Consider the following 23,443-nt stretch of genomic DNA (forward strand, 5'->3'; position numbering starts at 1 on the left):
AAACTACGGCTATGGCTAATGGACTGCCATTCATTGATAACTGTTCTTGATATCTGTTTAAAATAAATGATAATAGACAATTATAATATAATTGATTCGTTCGTATCCCAATAGAATATTCAGTAATTGTGGCAAAGCTAGTTGTTGTAAAATCTGATATTTATAATAAAATTTAGAGAATATTTGTAAATGACAAATCTTATTTAAAAACATGTTAAAAACAATTTACGAAAGTCGGTTTGGTTTTTTTTAACATTCATTTACCAAACTGAAGTCTTACAGTTGGGACAAAAAAGGGTTCTGTGATTAATTGTAGAAGTCAAAATTAATTTGAGTCTCTTAAATTGTACTATTTTTACAAAAGATAAAACCAAAACAAAAGACTGTCACCAAAATATTACAGATTTTATATTTAATTAGTTTTATACGTACAATTTTTTATACAAAATTGATTTTCTTGCATATTTTTACATAAACAAAAAGAATTGTAACGCAATTAGATACGTCATGATTGTACATAAAGAGTATATCAAGATTTTCGAAAATAAAAAACTTCGAAAACAAAGATTTTTACTGGTGGTAGGGCTTTGTGTAAGCTCGTCTGGGTAAGTACCACCCACTCATCAGATATTCTACCGTAAAACAGCAATACTCGATATTGTTGTGTTCCGGTTTGAAGGGTGAGTGAGCCACTGTAATTACAGGCACAAGGAACATAAAATCTTAGTTCCCAAGGTTGGTGGCGCATTGGCTATGTAAGCGATAGTTGACATTTCTTACAATGCCAATGTCTAAGGGCGTTTGGTGACCACTTACCATCAGGTGACCCATATGCTCGTCCGCCTTCCTATTCTATAAAAAAAAAAAAGATTTCTAAAATTATTCCCCTCTCGAAAACAAAGATTTTTACTGGTGGTAGGGCTTTGTGCGAGCTCGTCTGGGTAAGTACCACCCACTCATCAGATATTCTACCGCAAAACAGCAATACTCGATATTGTTGTGTTCCGGTTTGAAGGATGAGTGAGCCACTGTAATTACAGGCACAAGGAACATAAAATCTTAGTTCCCAAGGTTGGTGGCGCATTGGCTATGTAAGCGATAGTTGACATTTCTTACAATGCCAATGTCTAAGGGCGTTTGGTGACCACTTACCATCAGGTGACCCATATGCCATAAAAAAAAAAGATTTCTAAAATTATTCCCCTCTCTTGATTCCGGCTTATGTGAAAACTTCTTTAACAATTACATTCGACTAAACATGTGACGTCTTGCTTTGTGCCGCAGCATAGATGTGCTCAATTTCTGTTTTTCCGCGTATACGTTCGCAAGTCATCATGGTTAATTTAAAAGAAAACCAACATCAACTGCGTTCGAAACATCATCATATGGGTTTAAATTTAAAGTTTATTTTTGCATCTCTCGAATTCAAACAGTGACACCTTATAATATCCGCGTTTAAAAATAATGTGCAAAAAATATAGTAAAATATATGCATAAAAATGTTCGAACTATTTTGTTAATAGAAAAAAGGTCTCATTTAATATTAATGAGGTTGGCTATGAGTTCATGATGAACATTAGCAAAGCTGTTGGAATTTAATCGTGATATAGTTTCGTTGCATTAGTCTTAACATAGCGGCAATGCAATTCTGTAAGAAATAACTACTTTTTTTATCGTATAGGTATGACTTAAATACATTTTACTTTCATTTCAGAGAAATTTCATTGTTTTCTGTTGTGAGTTGACCAGAAAGAGATTAGTTGCAGAACGCACGGTTTTACGAGTTCTCCTCAAGCTGATATTAAGAATTTCTCCACAAAAACTCAATCATATTTTACTGATCCAACTTGAAGTTTAAACTCATTAATTGGATTAAACAGCATTATACTGTAGCTATTACACGAACACTTAAATAAACTGATATAAGCTGATGAATTTAAATAAGTAAAAATAAATAAAACACGGTAGTTCTTAACAGAGCATAATGTATATGAAGTGAAACCGCTAGTCGCTAGTAGCTTAGTTATAAACATAATGAAAATTTATATTTATCTTAAGTAGATCATAAATTAATCGAAATTATTGTAGATCCTCGTATTGTAATCAACGCAGAGCAATAAATGTCATATCCGAAGAATATAGCGTCATATTATAATACACAGCCTTACTTCTGTAACTCGTCTTTCTGTATTACTACGAGTTATTTCTGTAACTCTCACTCTCGCAAAATATTAGTTGCAAAACCCGACAGTCGTTACCTGATTTTGTATCTATGCCAATAGCCTCAGCGATCAGTTGAACGATATATGTGCTGCACCACCGTCTATCGGTACAATATTACACAATGAATAGTATTAAAATCTTCTTCATATAAAATACTGAGACTAAAATAATTTATCATTCATATTATAATGCTTGAGCCGAGATGGCCTAGTGGTTAGAACGCGTGAATCTTAACCCATGATCGTGAGTTCAAGCCCGGGCAAGCACCACTGAATATTCATGTGCTTAATTTGTGTTTATAATTTATCTCGTGCTTGACGGTGAAGGAAAACATCGTGAGGAAAACTGCATTGTCAAATTTCATTGAAATTCTGCCACATGTGTATTCTACCAACCCGCATTGGAGCAGCGTAGTGGAATAAGCTTCAAACCTTCTCCTTAAAATGGAGAGGAGGCCTTAGCCCAGCAGTGGGCCATTAACAAAATTACTGTTACTGTTTACTGAATTATTATGCTTTAAAAAAAGAATTCAAAAATACTTACGTATATAAAATTTATAGTTACAGCTCTCTCATTGGGCTTATGGTAGCTCTGTAAATATTGAATTTTCAGCTTCGAATCCTCAAGTCGGAATAATAAGTCATTCGGTTTGCTATCAATAATTGAACTACAATAACGAAGTTAAAATGTGTTAAAAAAAACAAATGTCATGTTAAAACAAATACAAAAATATCTACCTTTTTCATCATATAATTATGAGTTTTGATGGTAAAAGTAAGATATCACTAAGGTATTTAAATTAATTCAAATTATTTTCACAATTTTTAAATGCCCAAATTGGAATAATTAAGAACATTCGCTCCGGATAGGAATAATTAAGACTAATTTTCATTTTGAAACTTTCCCGCAATTGTAATTCAATTACATTACTGACGGCGCTAGTTTTAAAGGAAAAATATTTTATATATATGAACACTAAAAAACGATTTACCTTTTTAACATGTTTGTTTCTATGTTGCGTAAATAATTTTTACATATTACAAGAAAATTAGTCACGTCAAAGCGGTTTTCACTTTTTTACTTTGTATGTAAATATTTGAATTGTTCCATATTTAAATAAATTAAAAAAAAAACATTATTTTTACATCAAATTATAAATTATATTTAAACATACAACAAACGTATTTTAATTTTAAAATAATAACTAAATATAGTAGCGAGAAATTATTATTTTTTTGTCATTAAAATCAATTGATGAATTAATAATACCACGCCGTTATATTAAGCTAAATGTAATGATTTCACAGAACAATAAAAATTTTAAGACGGAATCGAGCATATCGCCATGAAATTTTTCATTCATTTTATTATTATCCGATTATTATATTTAGTGTTATTATTTATATTTTATTATATTACTTATTAGTTTTATTACATTTTTTTTATAGAATAGGAAGGCGGACGAGCATATGGGCCACCTGATGGTAAGTGGTCACCAACGCTCTTAGACATTGGCATTGTAAGAAATGTCAACCATCGCTTATAGCCAATGCGCCACCAACCTTGGGAACTAAGATTTTATGTCCCTTGTGCCTGTAATTACACTGGCTCACTCACCCTTCAAACTGGAACACAACAATATCAAGTATTGCTGTTTTGCGGTAGAATATCTGATGACATCGTTACTTTATTACATACTAGCTGCGCTACTAATAATTAATTGACAGTAAAACTCAATAACATTTTAATGGCCTGACCCAGGAATTTTTACAGACAGCTGTCTGTTTGCTATCTGGTGGGTCTGTATAATGCCTTACTGCCAGTACTAATGACCGTGTATCATCATAGCTTCTTAGATCATACGTTATACGGTACGGTTGACGGCGCGTTGACAGTGTAAGGAATTTTTTATACTTCTTGCAGTGGTAGTGTCTATGGACTATGGCGACCGTTTACCATTTGTTTGTTAGCCCTCCTAAAAAAGTTTTATATCTATTATCGATAAATCTAAAAAAATATGATATAGGAAACATATTTTTGCCCGTGGCTTCACCCACGTGTTGGTTAGGCAGGTGTTAATTTTAAGAAGTAGCCTATGTTTTTGAGGCTTAATCTTGCTTTATAACAATTTTTTATCAATATCGATTTAACAACATTATTATTTACTTTCGCATTTATAATATTAGTATAGATAAACATTAAAAATTGATGTCGCTGTTAGTACAAGCTAATTCTACTCATGTAGCGTGTATTATAGTTCATCTCAATCGCATGCCACTTCTGTAATTCTCCCGTCTGATTTGCGGTGCTTCGAAATCATTATTGACAAAATGCTAATGTCATCCTTTGTTATTATACACAAGCCAATGATCCCACAACTTATTTTATATCCATATAATGTTACTGTACTCTTTTTATTACCTGGAAACTTTTTAATTTTAATCCCTGCTATCACTTGTACATTCATATGTATGTAAATAAAAGTTGTTCATTATGGAAATGCCAAGATCAGACAAACACTATGAACTCTTATTTGATTGACTCTTACCCTTGATAAATATTAAAGTAGTTTTTTTTTCATAGAATACAAATTATTGTTTTAGTTGAAATTAATAAATAATTTCATAATAATTGACATACATTACTTAGTGGGTAGGGTACAAAACCCTACAAGTCTAAACCCTACAAGGGTGTAAGTCCACCCACTCATCATTCTACCGCCAAATAACAATACTTAGTATTGTTGTAATTCGGCTCGAAGGGTGAGTGAGCACGTGTAACACGTGTGTAAGGTTGTTAGTATATTGGCAATGTAAGTGGTCAATATTGCTTACAGCCTCAATGTCTATGGCCGGTGGTGACTATTTACCATCAGGTGGCCCATTTGCCCGTCTGCATAATTATATCATAAAAAAGTTAAACCAATATCAATAATAATTATATGAATATACAAGTTAATATAAGCTAAATATGTATTCAAATTGTTGTTAATTTAATGTCACGTATTTAAACCACGAAAGTAGACACAGGCGGAGACTAGTTCAAATATCTTAGCAACTAAGTAATGTTGACTGTGGATGCTACATTCTATCTTGAGTGACTGTGGTTTAGATTGCGCAAATTCATATTACTATGAGCTTGTATGAAAATAATAATATTGTATTTAAACATTTTTAATTAAAACTAATATTTATAGATAGCTGTTCCCATGCGTATTGATCGTTTCATCTTAAATTAGGTTACAGATTATCAGCTGAGAACCTTGCCATTTATTACGATCAGAAAGCTATTAAGTGCAATTTATAGCTCGACCGCCAAAGCCTTGTTAAAGAATAAATTCAAGAAATCGAAAATATTCACTAACACAAAATTAATAAAATTTTCTTGAAAAAATATTTTTTTAACAACAAAATCTTCATGCACAAAAATGCTTCTGTTGCAAAATATAAAAATGGAAAGAAAAGTTCTTATGCAGAATTGTTATATAACTAATGAACAAATTATATACGATGACTATATATAAACGCCTATAGTTTGGTAAATTCATTTTTAGTAAATATTTCATTATTATGAACATCGCCGTTTTGTTTTTTCTTAGTTTGTTATTGTACTTACATTTCTACGAAATATATATCTTCCATCGACTTATTCAAATAATTTGAAAATTTATTTATGAATAATACATAAAATATGAAATTTCAAATATATATATTAAGATCACAGTTAATGTTCGATTACTGATTTAATATATTAAAATTTATTTAGTGACTACTTTCGAATGCTGTGTGTTTTCATGTTTTATAAATAATAGATGGAAGGTCATTATTGGTTATTTATTATTTATAAGACATGAAATGCACGCTTGTTACGTCAATTAAATTTAAAACTGCGAAGCTCTTATATAATAATTTTAATATATATAATTCTTCAGTACTTGTGTTTGTCACCTAACTCTACTACAATTGGATTCAGTACCTACTGCCATCGCCACCTGGCGATGGTGTTGGTATGTCACCAAATGAAAAAAATGTCTGTATGGCAGGACGACGTCTGCCGGGTCCGGTAGTATTAAAACGTACTTACACATTTTCTGAAACGCTACAACTTCTGGCATAAGTTTTGTGCGTATTGGTTTAGTAGTATTTTAATAACTAAACTAAAATACGTCTTTTCATTTATTATTATAGATTATTATCAGAGTATTAATACAAATAATATTATATTTTGGCTTAGACTAATATCTAACGTCCTTAAGGTCTCTCGCCAATTTTCTTTATAGCGCAAGTTAAGTTCTTCATCAAGCAGCCTGGAATATTATTCGTATGTAAATGTCCCACTGTTGAGCTAAGGCCCCCTCTCCTTTTTGAGAAGGTTTGGAGCTTACTCCATCATGTTTCAATGGGGCTTCAATGGAAACACACGTGGAAGATTATCATCCAACATATGTATGTTTCCTCACGACGTTTTTCCTTCACAGCAGATGAAAATTCAGTGGTGCTTGGCCGTTGCCGTTTGAACTCGCAATCTTCGGTTAAGATTTACTATGCAAATCATTCAGATTATTAGTAAGTTTACGTTTTAAACTTATTTTTGAAGCAAAAGCGTATTTTTATTAATAATCACCACATACTTTGGCATCCGTATATTTTTCGAGTTTTATATAATTTGTTTCGCTCAGGTAATTGCGATATTAAATTCTTTTTACATTGTAATAAACAGGACTTATAGTTATTACTCAAAGACTAGATAGAATATAAATAGTATATAATAGTATTGTCTTATATTGATTTTCATGCAGTTAAAAATATATTTCATTAATTATGTAAATTGGTGGAGTTTCTTGCCGGTTCTATTCCATACATTCCGGTAGTAGCTTTATATTTAATTCAATGCCGTAAAATGAATGACTCAGAAGTGATTTTATGAGACTACTAAATAAAGAATGATTTGATTTTGATCGTTTTTTTTATTTATGTTCAAAAAATGTAAGTTTCATTCATATTGAAACGTCACACCTGTATGAGTCTCTGAACATTAGATTTAAAAAAGGTAAGTAAGTCTTGAAATGAAACTAGTTTCGAGTTATTCATGAGAAACATTAGTATCACGTAAGAGACCTAGGCACCGTCCTTGGTATTTAACGGTATCCCGGATCTTAATAGCTACTGGTTTTGACGCATCGAATTATCACCGAGCTTGCAAGAAATCGCTGACTGAAGATTACCAGTTTAGACTAGTTTAATGTTTGTGAAATATTTCCCTGTTTCTTTTGATATTTAAGATTTATATCCATATAAATTACTATTTAGTGTGTTAACATGATTAAATAAATAATTGACTCAGTTGAATTATAAGTTACTATTTTATAGATATTTAAATGAAATTCTTGTATATTTTTATTGTGTTCATTAAAGAAATCCTTGCCTATCTATTTGAGAATGGTCAACCGTTAAACGAGTATGAAATACTAAACGCTACTGTAATAGAAAAAATAATTTTTAATATATATATATATATATATAAATATATGTATTAATTTACCTCTTGCATTGAACGTTCACCTTTTTTTATGTATTTCAAATAGCTATTTTATGCAGTTTTCTCTTTAACAAATTCATTGAAAATATATCTTTTTGCTATTGTGTGTGTTCGAGTCAATTACCTATGGCGTTATATTACCTTTATATTTATATCTTAATGTCTTAGTAATAATAGATGTATATTTAATCTTATATGGGTACCGTTTCCGGTGTTGTGGTTGGGGAAATATAATACACTCACATACGATTCTCAAGATAATAACCGTAAAGGATCAACCTTATACTGTTTACAAAGTCTTGCTAAGGAAATAGGATTATGCAACCACGTTCACTATTATATCGCTTTATTGTTAGGAAGAAGCTATTTCCCCCTCAGACAATGGAGAAGTTTCATGCCCTGCTACCGATCTTCAATTCGATAAGGTTATGCGGATATAACATAATAACAGTTTCATTTCTCTTTCAAAACATTGCTGTTACGATTAAAATTATGTAGGTTGTATTATATATAGCACTATAGATTTTTTATGTTTAGTTAATTTTTAAGATATACTTAGTAGTAAGTAGTAGTAACAGCCTGTTAATGTCCCACTGCTGGGCTAAGGCCTCCTCTCCCTTTTGAGGAGAAGGTTTGGAGCTTATTCCACCACACTGCTCCAATGCGGGTTGGTAGAATACACATGTGGCATAATTTCAATGAAATTAGACACATGCAGGTTTCCTCACGATGTTTTCCTTCACCGTCAAGCACGAGATGAATTATAATCACAAATAGATATACTTAAAGATATAATAATAATGTCCTCAAGACCGATTTCGGCCATGGCGGCCAATCTCAAGAGAGAATAGCCAACTGCGCAGGAGATATTATAGTGCAAAAATGTGTGCGCAAACATAGGTGCACTCTCTATTCCTTAACTCTCATAATCGGATGGGACGGCAATCCGACACGACAGGAAAGAGTTCAGGCGCTGGACCAACGGCTTCCCGTGCTTTCCGAGGCACGGGAGTGTACACACTTCCAACTTCCAGACTCCGGGCTGCTAACAGACAGAAATGTACAATAACGTTTTATTGGCCTGACCTGGGAATTGAATCCAGGACCTAAGTCTGCGGCCTTACATTTAGCCATTAGACCAACGAGGCAGCCATTGGCTTAAAGATATACGTGTAAGTGTATATATATTTATTTAGTCATTAGGAACACATAACTAATTACAGTCAATAAAAGCAATACATAATTATACAAAACTAGATAATAAGAAACTATTTCGCAAAGCGTGCACAGACTGCGTAAGCAGACAGTATTAGAGGGTATATATTTTATTGAATATTATTCGATAGTACAGGTCCTTAAACGTTCGTTTTTTTCTTTTTTTTATTAGTCAGCCTGAAAATTCGAGCATGTCGAGAAAAGACATCAACTGCAAGCATATTCATATGAAATAACATAATTTTCCAGTGCTTTGTGTAATCCGGTTCTACTGACAGCTCAAGGTAAACATAACTGTTACACAATATTTACGTTTTGGGGCATAAAGTATTTATCCCTAATAAGTTTTTTCTTTCTTTGTTTGTGTTACGTCAAGATGATTGCGGATCGTTAGATTTTTTTCAGTGGCTATTTATTTATGTTGTAACAATGGGCCTTGTTTGGTCTCCTTTGTTTGAATTTATCATTATATGTTTGAGAAATTTGTTATTACGCCATTTCTTGAAGAACTCTTCGTAGCTTATTTGTTGAGGAGAATTATTTGCGAAATTCGCAAATGAATGTTGGCAAATTAGGAATAAGAGTCTTCTTGATTGACATTGAAAGGGTTTTTTAGGATTTCGGAAAAGAATTTGAACGAAAAATACGGGACGTTAAATATTTTTTCTCTATATGAAGCTTTACATAAATTGAATACTGTTTTCGTAATTTAAAATTGAGTTTTTTTTTTCTATATACTGAATATAATTCCTTAACTTCAATTATTTTTTTAATTAAAAAGCTCTTATAAATTATGAAAATACATTAGGAGTTTTTACGTTTTAATGGGAGAGAGTGCTAACTGGGAATTTAAACATTATCCTTAAGAGCTATTAATTAATTTAAGTAAAATTACATATAACACTTTATTCACAGCTAAATTTATAGTAAAATATGTATAAAGATCTATTGCGTAACTTATCTTAAACAAAAAATATCATTAATTATTACCTGTTAAGCAAAGAGGTCCTTTGGTAAAGGACAAGGAAATAATTGTTTATCTGTTACTTTTTATCTTAATAATGAGAAATTAGCATATCTATACAGATATAATATACAGATATTTGATTTTTACTTTATCATGACTGAACCACAAAATTATTCATAACGTAATTTGATATACAGACTTCCCTGAGACGTAGGCATAATATAAATTACGGGTTATACGGCAAAAATAAAGACTTGGATAAAATAGCAGCGAATAGCTTGTTATTGTACGAGTATATATGAAAATAAAATTAAAAGTGTCCATAAATACTTCACAACGATAAAAGAAAGGTAACTCTCAAAACTATAACTTTATTCGGTACATCGTGTGGTCTTGTTTTTCTTGTAAAATTGTTTGAAGAGACAAGTGATATAAAACAGTGTTGGCACACAAACCACTACGTATTGCCAAGACAAGGTACAATAATTGGAGACGTCGTTAAAAACGAAACAGAATGAATAACTTCGGTTTTAAAGTATCAGCTATTTTTGAGTAATTTACAATTGAATTCTCTGAAATTTTATCAACCATAAAGCATATTGTTTTGCAATATTCTTCTGTTAAGTCATTTTATTTGTTGTGATCTTCAAAAGATTTATAGAAATTGTGTTTTTAGAGAAATCACTTGAGAAATTGAATTGTAATTTTAACCTAAATTTCTGAGGTATGAGATGTGTATTAATGAAAGTCTTCTTTTAATTATTTATCTATGCTAATGTAGTAAAGAGTTTTTTGTGCTAATCTCAGGATCAAATAGTATGTTTAGAAAAAATATTAAGATGGCTCGATAAAATATACAATATGACGGTTCGACCTATGGCATAGCAGTAACGTTTTAAGTGCGTGGAGGTAACGATTATAAACGATATATATACACATATATATCGAGATAACATAATAAACGACTAGAACAATATGTATCTGATAGAAAGTAAATAACATGACCAGACCGTATATTATATATTATATGTTGACAGATATCAACATCTATTTTGATGAAAATAACCAAAAACGGTTTCTAACATATTTTAATAACTATATTTTAACTTTATACTTCGAATTTATACAACAAGAACAAATGAGATAACTTTTCTTAATTAATAATTCTCAAAACCAAGTTTTATAGAACCATATACATACATATGTATATCCTTAAGTTTGGGAGAATGAGGTTTACGAACAGCTGGAGTAAGTCCATTGTCTTGTTTAAATTTGTAATAAGTACGAAGTAAGCCTATTAGGTGAGATACGTGTGTGTGTAATGCTAATATATAAAGTTCCCTGTGTATAACATACGCATATGTTACTCGTATACTATTATCATTTGGATGTGTAATTAATACTTATAACTGCCTCGTTGGTCTAGTGGCTTGGTATAAGGCCGCAGACCCGGAGGTCCTGGGTACAATTCCCAAGTCGGGCCAATAAAAAGTTATTGGGTTTTTCTGCCAGAAAATTCTCAGTAGCAGCCCGGAGTCTGGAAGTTGGAAGTGTGTTCACTCCTGTGCCTCGGAAAGCACGTAAAGCCGTTGGTTCTGCGCCTGAACTCTTTCCGGTCGTATCGGATTACCGTCCCATCGGATTATGAGAGTTAGGGAATAGAGAGTGCACCTGTGTTTGCGCAAACACTTATGTACTATAATATCTCCTGCGTAGTTGGCTAATCTCTCTTGAGATTGGCCGCCATGGCCGAAATCGGTTTGGAAGACTTTTTACTGATAAATGGGTATACGTTTTTTTGTCACGCCTCACTAAAAAAACGACTTCAATGTATCTACATAAAACTTGTACCGGACGATGTAGCGCCTTTAATAGAGGGTTTTAGTATAAAATGTAACTTGCACTTTGCAGATTGCACTTTGACCCGTTTTATATTGAGACTATTGAGACAAGCATGCATTTCATGTTCATGTAATACACATATATTGTTAACCGATAAAGGCTTTGGAATGGTCTCTTTAAAAAAAAAAACAAAAAGAAGAAGGTATAAAAAATGGATACATAAAATTCTGTCGTGAATGCGATTATATTACTTTTGTTAAAACCATAAAATTTTCAAACATAATTATTTTAACGTATCGCTGGTGAAATTCAATAACTTAAATGATATTTAAATAATAATAATCACCTTCAATTTATTTACTTTTAAAATATATGTAATATTCTGTTATAGCTCTGTTGCTTTTTAGTTGTTTATTTAACATATTGTATGATTTTATATTTACAATAATTATTCTTGAAAAATTTAAACGGAAACCCATCTTATATACCCAACACAATATCCTGAGCGTTCTATTAATATTTAAAGGATACGTTGCTTCCTAATAAAGCCATTCCGCCAAGCGGAAGATCATTTGTGAGGTTATTACTCAAAGGAAGCACTGACGGTGCTTTCTGATTGGATGGTATTTTTTTATATTCTCTTTTTAACATCAGAATTGATTTCAAGAATATTATGATTTTAGCTACAGAATGTTATGTCTGTTTCTTTGGTGTACAATAGTGTATAAACTAGCGTTGAATCCATAAATGAATTATTCTAGACAAAATATGAAACTATGTCTTAAAAATATCAGTATAATATAATTAATTAATATGGTAACAAACCTTAATGTAAATAAAACTAATTACGTTGTTGTCCATGAAAATAAAGTTGTGTATAAAAGCCTTAGCTTTAGCTTAAGCATTTATGACTAATGAAATCTCCTTCGAACATAGGATTAATTTATATGGTATTCATAATGCATTTTTTATGTTAGAGCATTAAACGTTAATTAAACATTAAGGAAACTAAAAAAGTGTTTATAAAAGTACTAAAATTGTATTAATTTATCAAATTTATTTAGGTACATATTACATTTCCCAGACGCGAAAAAAATCGTAGGAATTGTTTGTTTTAATTCCGTCTGTAAAAGCTTGTTAAAACGCTATTTAAAAATAGATATATCGATTACTATATTTTATAAATGATCCAATAAATGAACAAAGACATTTGGAAGCGTCCGGTCCTTGAGAGTAGGGTACGAGAAAGAACATTTTTCATCCACTAATAGCTACTGTAGAGTGTGCAAAAACCTTTTAACAACTATAAAACTGTGCCTCTATTTTCAACTTTAAAATATACGGAATAGAATTTATATTTCGTCGTCTTTACGTACAAGTTTTCTTTGCAATTATTAGCGAATGAATACAACACAATAACGGCGTATTTGTTAATCAATGATTTTTAATTTCAACCTTATTTTCTTCGTCATAAAGTTTTTAATGCATCACCGTTGTCTAAATATTATATTAGGAGAATTCTTCAAAAGATTAGTATTTATTGGCGAATTTTGCGGTGGCCACCATTGAGAGTTAATAGAAAATGAAATGGACATTCCCCATGGAAGATCGGGATTCCGCAAGCCTGATGGATTATCCTAGATTAAATCGATTAAGCTTTCTTACTTGTGAAGATTGCTACTTGATATTACTTTAACTTATTAAGGGTTTATATAATCTCAAATGAATTTGTTTGATTCAGCATAGCAATTATTATTTTTAATTAATCACTTGGTAAATAATATATAGTGAAGTTGGAAATATATATACGAATGATTATATGTTGTGAAAAACAGAATCCTAACATTATATCGATTAAAACTTACCTCGAAAACTGTTTTCGATGAATAATTTACACCAATGAAAAATTATATATAAAATAAATTGAATGTAAAGCACATAGTACTGATGCTTTACATTTAAAAGCCTTTAATTCATTTTTAGTAATTAAAGTCTGAAAGTCTGCACGCTTAATTCACCCTACCATCTATTCCGGGCTTCAAACGGAGACCTTGTGCCGCTTGCGCAAATGTATATATACGTAATACGTATAATAAGTGACGCGATTTCTATTGCAAGCAAGAAGGAAAAAATAAAAAACGGAATTGAAGAGAAGAAAGTGATTGTTTATTTCATAAACTTTTATGACTTATAGTATTTGTAAATATTTAAGATATGCGGCATTGTGCGGCAAGGGCAAAATTTCAACTCGAGCTGAGGCATATAGATTTAATTATACAATGAATTTTAATTTATTTTCTTTATTTAAATGTATGTGTAACTTGTGAATATTTTGTGTAATTTATTTACTAACGTTAACACCAAATCCTTGATTAAATACTTATATAATTACAAAGAATACGGACTACTTTGCGTGTATTGAAATATTAACCAAAAATATTTAATATAGGGCCATCTATTAAAAATTTTCAATTTCACCTTTTCTAAAATCACACCTTTATTTTATAAAATTCACAATGTATATGACGGTCATATATATAACATATACAAGCAAATATTACAAACTGATTTTCTTTAATATTTTTATTAGAAATGTCATGATATTATTCTTTATTTTAAGCACAATTTTATATTTTCTTAACAATATTTCCCTTTTTGTAGTAGCGCGTCTATAAACATTAATTTTAATTATATCATTTAGTTTTATATATTCTTTATTTTTACAATATAATGTAAACGTAATATTAATACGAATGTGTTGTTGTATATTAGCAGGATAATATTAAATTATATTTTAATTTTTTTTTATGAATTGGCTATTAATTATATATTATATAATTGAAACTGTTTATTTGCGGATCTGTGCCCACTTCTGAATATTCTATGAAAACTATAAAGATTTATTTTGTTTGTATATGTGGCGATGTCCATAAAAGATAATAAATAAATTTAAATATATATGTGTGATATAACTTTTTTTCTAATGATATTTGCATTTGTTTACAGGTTATCAAATGTCTCGCAAGTCGTGTTCGGTTGGAGGTGCTCGCGGCGCGTGCATGTGGGTGCAGGAGTGCAACCGAGTGGGCGGCGTGCACGCCGGAGTGTGCGTCGATGGCTTCATGTTCGGCTCATGTTGCCGCTTACCGGACAAGCCGCTTGTAGCAGGTGCGTTTGAGTATTGCGACTAGAAATAATAATAAAGAAAGCACTATAGATTACCTCCAAATAGAAGCGCCTCCATCTCTCTATCTTATAGTATTGAAAAGAATTGACGATGTATTCTATATAATTGAAATGTTTCTAGATTCGTTTATTTTATAAAAAATTAAGTATTTATATTATTCTGAAAACTATTAATCTGAATATTAACGAAATAAGTTATTTAATGATGAAATATTAAGTATATCATGGCATGTATAAGACATATTTAATAATAAATATTTTATTAACGATGAAAACGTCATATATAAATTGATAATTCGATTTTTTCAGAGACAACAAGTCCAGTGACAATAACAGAACGACCGTACACAGCGCCACCAAGCGCCTTACACAGCACTTCGAACGCGCCTGTAGAAACTTCCACTCAAACCTCAAGGCCGAACTTGCAAACAGTACGGCCGTCGTTCATGACGAAACCGATAGATGGCGCGCCCACATCATACAGTTATCGCCCGCCTGAAATTAATTTGCCCTCTGTAGACAATTTACAAGCGAATAGCGAACAAAATAGTGATATAGTTAATAAAATAACGTATAGCAGTGTAAATAAGTACCAAAATGTACATAGGCCGAGCAGTGAAGTGGAAACTAGTCCCCACAACAAAATTTCGTCTAGTCTTAGCATAATGTCGGGTGCGCGACCTATGGCCGTGTCCGAGCAACATGGAGAAAACAGCATTTCATCAGGTAACTAGAATAGGTGCTTTAGTTTGAACTATAAAGTATAGATGGCGTTGTTATTATAATTTAATCGGAGAATAAAATTCGTATATTACGATTTTTTTCGTATCTTACGATTTTTTAATTTATAATGGAATTAAAATGTTATATTTTTAATTTTTTTATTATTGATTTACCTCATATCAACTGCGTTATTTATCGAGCAATCCTCAATTTTTTTTTTATCGGTAAGAGTACCATCACCAGGATGATACTTAATTAACTTAATAATATTAAAATTAACAAATATGCTTAGAAAAATAAATTTTGCGTATGATAGAACTTTTTTTTTCTTGTTTGGTTCTTTATTGTTGTTGATAATAACATTTATTTATAAAATCGGTAGGCGAAACTTGCAAACGGGCCACATGATGATTAATGGTTACAGTCGCCCATAGACTTAAAATGCCAATGCGGTACCAAACTTTGGGAACGAAGATGTTATGTCCGTTGTGCCTGAAGCTATACTGGCTCATTTACCCTTTCTTCCGGAATAAAACCAACTAAATATAGCTGTTTGGCGATAGGGTTTTCGATTAGTGAGTGAGTCCCACCCACCCAGATGGGCTCCCATTGAACATTTCTAGAAGAAAGCAATTTACGCATGTTTAATCTAAACTTAATTCTAGGACACATGATGTCGCGACCGAACAACTTGAACACAATCCACTGGCAAGCAACTACAGAACCAGCTTTTATTACGAAACCAAGACCCAACTGGGATAAACCTGTGGGTAAACCCAAACCAACGAAAAAATTCACTACCACTACAAGCAAACCACACAAAAACTACATGAAACCCAAGGATCCATCACAAAACATGATCAACAAAACTGACGAGTCTACGTCAGCACCGATGCATACAATGGCTGCAACCAATAGCGTTGGTAAGAGCTATATTTTAATATAATATGTCACGTTTATACTACATACCCTACCCAATGCTTAGAATTGTTTTTCAATAAATCAGAGCTATAGTTCTCGCTCTTTCTCTCTCTCTTTTTCTCTCTCTGCCTTTCAGTCTTTCTTAAGAGAAAGTTATCATCATCATCGTATTCCATGTTGCAGAATGTGGCGTAACTGCTATGTGGCCACGACCAGAGACACGAATCATGGGCGGTCAAGATTCTTCATTTGGTCGCTGGCCATGGCAAGTCTCTGTTCGAAGAAACTCTTTCTTCGGCTTTTCCTCAACGCATAGATGTGGCGGCGCCATTATAAATGAGGGATGGATTGCGACAGCTGGACACTGTGTTGATGAGTAAGAATAGTAGGATTGAAGGCTTATTATAATTCGTAATATTGAAAATGGTATGGTTATGTAATATTATTATATTCATAACAAACACATCTCAAAATATATTCTTCTTAATTGCTACGTGACACAAATATTCATAAAATATTTTATGGGCCACAAATGTGATTTACGTTTCGTAGTAATCAGGACACAAACACAGAAACAAGAAAAACGCTAATCGTGATATATTTGTGAAATTATTTAAACATAATATAATATCGACTACAAACACCAAATTATATGTATTTTTATAGCACATCCATTAACAAAATTTTAATTTCAGTCTCCTGACATCACAAATAAGGATACGTGTGGGGGAATACGACTTCTCCTCGGTGTCGGAACAGTATCCTTACGTTGAAAGAGGTGTCGCCAGAAAAGCAGTTCATCCGAAGTACAATTTCTATACCTATGAATACGATCTGGCTTTAGTAAAGTTAGACTCGTCAGTTCAGTTTGCACCGCACATATCACCAATATGTCTACCAGCGACAGACGATCTGTTAGTGGGAGAAAACGCTACAGTTACAGGATGGGGAAGATTGTCTGAAGGAGGAGTTCTACCGTCTGTTTTGCAAGAGGTGAGCTTTAAAATACTTTTCTGTTAAGGAGAAGGATTCAAAGACAAATAAAGACGTGTCATACATATGCCTTAAAATTTGATGCACAATATCTTCCTTTATAATTAAATATATAATTACCATTTAATACCATTTTCCTTTCAGATTCATGATTTTACAAAAAAATAACCCTAAACAATATAATATTCCGCTGTTTACATAAATCATTGAAACTACATCGTATAGCCAAATACAAATACGAAACGTACTAAAGTTTATAATCCTAAAACTCGATTCCCAGGTGCAAGTACCGATAGTGTCCAACGAACGATGCAAATCGATGTTTCTCCGAGCGGGTAGACACGAATTCATTCCTGATATCTTCCTCTGCGCTGGCCACGAGAGGGGCGGCCACGATTCATGCCAAGGAGATTCGGGTGGTCCATTACAGGTAATTTAACATTCCAAACCGATGGTAGCTTTATACTTAACATAATTTCTGAAAAATTACGATTAAAAAGTACTTGTTAAAGTCTACTTGACTAAAGTATGTTTTGATTTTCAAACTTTATATCGATTACGTCAATTTAAATGCTCTTATTACGAAATAATTGTCTTTGCTGATGTTTTAAATACTAAATCGAATAGCTTGATCATAGAATATGCCGTAAATTAAGCAAGGGTAACAAATTCAGCGAATTCGCCGGTTGAAATCAGTAAATCTACCATAAATAATAATATTCCTTTATGAAAGCGCTGAAAAACGATTTTACAATACTGTTTGTATTACATATTTTATTACAAAATTATAATATTTAACCTTTCTCATCTTATATTTAAGAAAAAGTTTAATTTGACTTACTAATGATAAATGAAATACTTACTTAATATCTTAATGTAAAAACGATTTCAAATTTGCTCATACAGTTTTATAAATTTTTGATTAACTTATTTTGTATGTTTTATGAAGCATCATCATTTTATTCATTTATTAATTGAACTGGAAATTAGACCTGGAATGTGCTTAAATATACTTATCCTTTTGGTTCAGCTCTTATTTTAACTACTTGTATATGATTCCAGTTAATTAATGTAATAACAATTTTTCGTGTTTTTATGTAAATTTAAATTAATTTTATTTTTCTTAAAATACTCATTTTTTTTCTCAAAACCTTGTCGTTCCTGTCGTATCGTTATTTTGAATTATTTATATTATTCTTAAAATACTATAAAATAATAATAAAACTATACCAAATATTTATTATTAAAAGTTTTCATACTATTGCAAGTGTAATTTTTTACGAAAACAAATTGCTGGAGTTATATTTTATGAAGGTAAAATGTATTTTTTTATTTACAGGTCAAAGGGAAGGATCATAAATACTTTTTGGCTGGTATCATAAGTTGGGGAATCGGATGTGGAGAGGCAAACTTACCAGGAGTTTGTACGAGAATATCTAAGTTTGTTCCTTGGATATTACAAACAGTAAACTCTTAAACCACCATTGACCGTGTTTGTCAAGACATTTAAAACTTTTAAAGTGAAAGTGATGATACCCATGATTCAACAGGCACAAATTTTGATAAAGCTAATAATTTCGTTAATATTACTATTAAATATTAATTGGCTTCAAAAGTTTCGATTACAAAAATCAATTTCAACTAAAACAATAAATGAAACTCTGATGATGATATATCAAACGACTGTCGATTTACCGACTTAACGATTTCAATAAGTTACCTTCAAAAATGTTGATTTAATTCAACGTTTTCTGAGGCGTTTTATTAACGGAATAGTCCACCGAAGGCTGTACAGAACTTGTGAAATGCGAGATTCTGTATCAAGTTAATTTGATAAAGGTGATAATTATTGTGTGACTTTTGCAGATATCACCCACTATCAATGAAAATATTAATAGCGAGTGATGATCTGTCAAAGACATTCAAGCTTGGACTTTAATAAACGCCCTTATGTACACAGCTTGTTTCCAATCAAATTAATTAGGTTCCATACACTGACGCCGTATGCAATATCAAAGAGCTTATTGTAAATACGATTATATTTGAATATTTTATGTCGTTTCAACAAATTTATTCACTAGTACTAAGTACTACATGCTATCATTTTATTGAATACTGTTCGTAATTAATATTTTTATTTACCATGTGTCTTTGTAAATTTTATTAGTTTATATTAAATATTACTATTCTTACATACTTTTGAATGTAAATATTAAGTGTTCTTGCCTGTTATGCTTAATACTTTGTATACAGTATTATTTATTATAGCTCTTCTACATACAATCTGAGCATTTGTGTAAATATCATGCAATTTTTGTTAGTTATTTATCTAACAATATACCTAATGTAGTTCTTATGAATTAGTATAATAATGTACACAAATAAGATCAAAATTATGAATATAATTATTATTAATTTAATCACTACCGTATAGATGCTTAAGTAATTAATTAGTTTAACAAAAATGTGAAAATTACCAAATCACAATTCGTTATAATTAATCTGTGTGTATGTGCATTTTGCAAATATATATCAGTGATGTTTATAATAATGTTTATTTTATTATAATTTTGTTTGAATGAATAGTTTATGTTTACGTTGAAGTATTGTTCGTTTGCACAGTAATTTTGTTAATAATTAAATATTGACTAAAAAAAAAATTTGATTTATTTATTAAATTTAGTATTCCTTTATTTTTTACGTTTGGTTGTAATTATTTTATTTAAAGATCTTAACACTATTTATATCAGTAATGTATTTTATCACCCAAATAGAGTAGAAATACAATTTATTTACATAGTTAGTTTTCTATTGCATAAATATAGGATATGAAAACAATTTATAGAAGATATATATATAACGAAAGATCATATGATTAAAAATTAATTAATTTCAGGGAAATAAGCGATAATTATGAAAATCATTTTCAGTACAAGAAAAGCCATGAAAATTAAAATTTCATTACTAGCTGGTGCCCACGACTTCGTCCTCGTGAAAGTTGGTTTATTTATGCACCCCTGTTTGAAAGTCAAAAACTTGGGTTACGTATAGAAGACGAATTAAAAAATCATTAAATGAATTTTTAATCAATTTTATTTAATCATCATCAATCATCAAATTATTTCAATGTCGATGACATACGGTTTCTACTACTTTATTATATGTATATAATAACTATATAGGTGAGTAGCATCATCCTTTTCTTCTAATATTGAAATCATTACAAATATCACAAATGGCACGATACAATCCGACGATTCAATGAGTTTCATTACCGTATCGTAACATGCAGATCTGCTAATTGCTGGTTCCAATTATTAATTTCAAGCATAGCTGCGGTCAATAAATTAGATTCCGCATCGAATTCCTGGATGCGGGAAGCATTCCGATTCAGCGATTAGTCGTTAAAACGTTTTACACGATATCGAAACGACAATTGTATCGACTTGTGCTGCGGTTGCTATAGGTAACTGTAAAATAAATTACGCACATCCGACACAGGCAGGTTTCATACCGATATTCCCCTTCGTGCACGAAATGAACAATAATTAGGTATAAATTAAGCAGATGAATGTTCTAAGGTGGTGGATTTTATCCTTAATAAGAACAAACAAATGAACAGATCATTCTGGTTTTTCAGCTTTACATAATATATTATGGTTTTGTTGTGCATGTTGCTGTAAGCTGTAACAGGCTATCAGATAAAAATGATAATATTTTGTGTATATTATTTAAATTTGAGAAATTGGTTGCTGCTTATAATATAGTATGTTGTTTAGTACTAAAATCAATTATTTAAAATAATATTTTTGAGTTATGATTTCGAAGTATTCATTAATAATGTAAAATTCAAACGTTTCATTAGTCAAGTAAACCCCAAAAGAATGACCTCATCACTTCATATTCACTGTCCCCTGATACAACGCCTTGGACAAGTCAATAAGAAAAATAAACTTAGAATTAGTAATAAAAAGAAAGTAATATACACAATATAAAATACTATCCTAAAAAAACATTTTTTCGTCTGTAACTTGAAAAAGTAAAAAGAAAATATAATAAACAAATTACAATGGTAAACCAATATAATACATCTTGTAGCTCTTAAGATAACATTACGACTTAATGTAAACGAAATAATAAAAATATGCCAGGACGATAAGAGAAAATTCGAAATTAAATTACACAGAGATATTTTGCGCGCTATGTAGCTAAGTTATAAATTGAATGAAACAAATTATTATTTCCATTCAGCATTTTATTAAAGCATTGCAAGCCATTTGATTTAACATTAAAAAATAATATATTTACAAATGAGCATAATTACATAGTTAATTATTCATGCTGTACATTCCATGCCGACATGCTAAGACCAACACATGCCAAACATCTGCATTGGTAGCAAAAGCCACGATTGAAAATTCTCGACGGACTTATCATAATTCAGAATAATGTATCCTTTATACCAATTGGATACAATACAGTCGTAATAAAATAGTATTACTCTCTTAAAATCACTATTGCATTTCTCAAATCCCGGGTGTATTGCGTTCGGTGTATTTTTGCAATGTATACTGTTAAACTTTACATCGTATATAGCTATCGCTCGAGTAATAGGTCTTCTTGGTACACCAAATTCCAAATCTAAAATCCAAGATACATTTTCATTTATTGTCGCTATTTTACAAAATTCATCTATAATTGGGTTTGGATCTATAGCAAGCATTCTTGCTGTTGGAAATAGTTCTTTAGGTAAAGTTAAATATAACTCAACAGGATCTATAGTTTTCGATTCATAAATAATCTCCTCTGCTATATGTTCAGGTAATGTTGATTCTTTTGCAGAATACTTATCTTGATTATTAAAAACTTCAGACGCTGTGGTCATTGACTCTTGTACATAATTAACTTCAGTTTTATATTTTTGGCTACATAATGAAGTACATATAGCCGGATATTGTACTACAGAACTCAATACTGGGTTTGCAGTAATCAAAGCTCCTGCGTACGGACATATTGGCCTTATTAATTGTGGAGTTATAATAGCAACTGGTATATGTTGAACAGGTGAAGTGAATATATTACGAACTTGTACTGTACTTACTGAAGGACTCCACTCGTTAACCACAACTGGGAAGTTATAAGTTTGTGGAATTTGGTATGAATTGTAATATGTAGCCATTGGTGCCGTTGAAGCCATTAAATATTTACATTCACTATAAGGTAAGTTGTTTATTCGATGTTTTACCTTCTTCTGCTTTCTCACTTCAAATGAAGCAAGATCGGATAAGATTGCTCTTTCATTTACTTTTCTAGAATTTATGATATTATTATTGTTCGATAAAACGATTTTAGATTTATTCGATTTAATATTTCCTTTCCTTTTATTGTTCCTTTTATTAATTTCAAAAACAGACTTCAGAGCCATATCTGAGCATACCTGGAATTATATAAAAATAAATATATTAAAATGCCAAAAAATATATTTGTATAGTTTCGATCTTTTGTATTATATTTTTAACTTACTTTTCATAAATTAAGTACTCTTATAATATACTGTTAGTAAATATTTAATGATTTCTATAAACGTACTATCGTCGTGCATTACAAAAATATAGATCCGATCAAGTTACTTTTTTCAATAAAAAAGGTGAGGGTAGTTTAAAAAATGTCATTTGATATATACACAATGTATGTTGCCATAAATAAATTACATTTATAGTTGCTTAGTGTAGAGTAGTCATAAATACACATATCATATAATAAATATTTATTATCTGATACAAAAGAGCTCATTATATAAAAACAAGTCCAATTGTCTGTATCGAACTTCCCTGT

At 30.9% G+C, this 23,443-nt stretch overlaps 2 protein-coding genes across 2 annotated transcripts in view; one reads left to right on the forward strand and one right to left on the reverse strand.

The window, feature by feature from the left end:
• The window catches only part of LOC126772337 (serine proteinase stubble), a 132,674-nt gene extending 112,435 nt beyond the window's left edge, over positions 1–20,239 (forward strand). The window contains exons 4-10 of the mRNA XM_050492666.1: positions 14,792–14,953; positions 15,281–15,697; positions 16,360–16,617; positions 16,799–16,991; positions 17,311–17,608; positions 17,889–18,038; positions 18,948–20,239. Of these exons, the coding sequence (XP_050348623.1) occupies positions 14,792–14,953; positions 15,281–15,697; positions 16,360–16,617; positions 16,799–16,991; positions 17,311–17,608; positions 17,889–18,038; positions 18,948–19,085 (1,616 nt within the window). The 3' untranslated portion in view covers positions 19,086–20,239. The remainder of the gene's footprint in view (positions 1–14,791; positions 14,954–15,280; positions 15,698–16,359; positions 16,618–16,798; positions 16,992–17,310; positions 17,609–17,888; positions 18,039–18,947) is intronic.
• A 1,603-nt stretch (positions 20,240–21,842) lies between these two features.
• On the reverse strand, positions 21,843–23,222 carry LOC126772373 (uncharacterized). The gene is made up of 2 exons (XM_050492725.1): positions 23,132–23,222; positions 21,843–23,045 (listed from the first exon to the last, which is right to left on the reverse strand). The coding sequence occupies exon 2, from the start codon at positions 23,031–23,033 to the stop codon at positions 21,972–21,974; it is 1,062 nt and encodes a 353-aa protein (XP_050348682.1). The 5' UTR covers positions 23,034–23,045; positions 23,132–23,222; the 3' UTR covers positions 21,843–21,971.
• Positions 23,223–23,443: the final 221 nt, after the last annotated feature.

The sequence above is a fragment of the Nymphalis io genome, chromosome 12, assembly GCF_905147045.1.
Source record: "Nymphalis io chromosome 12, ilAglIoxx1.1, whole genome shotgun sequence".
Lineage (NCBI taxonomy): Eukaryota > Metazoa > Arthropoda > Insecta > Lepidoptera > Nymphalidae > Nymphalis > Nymphalis io.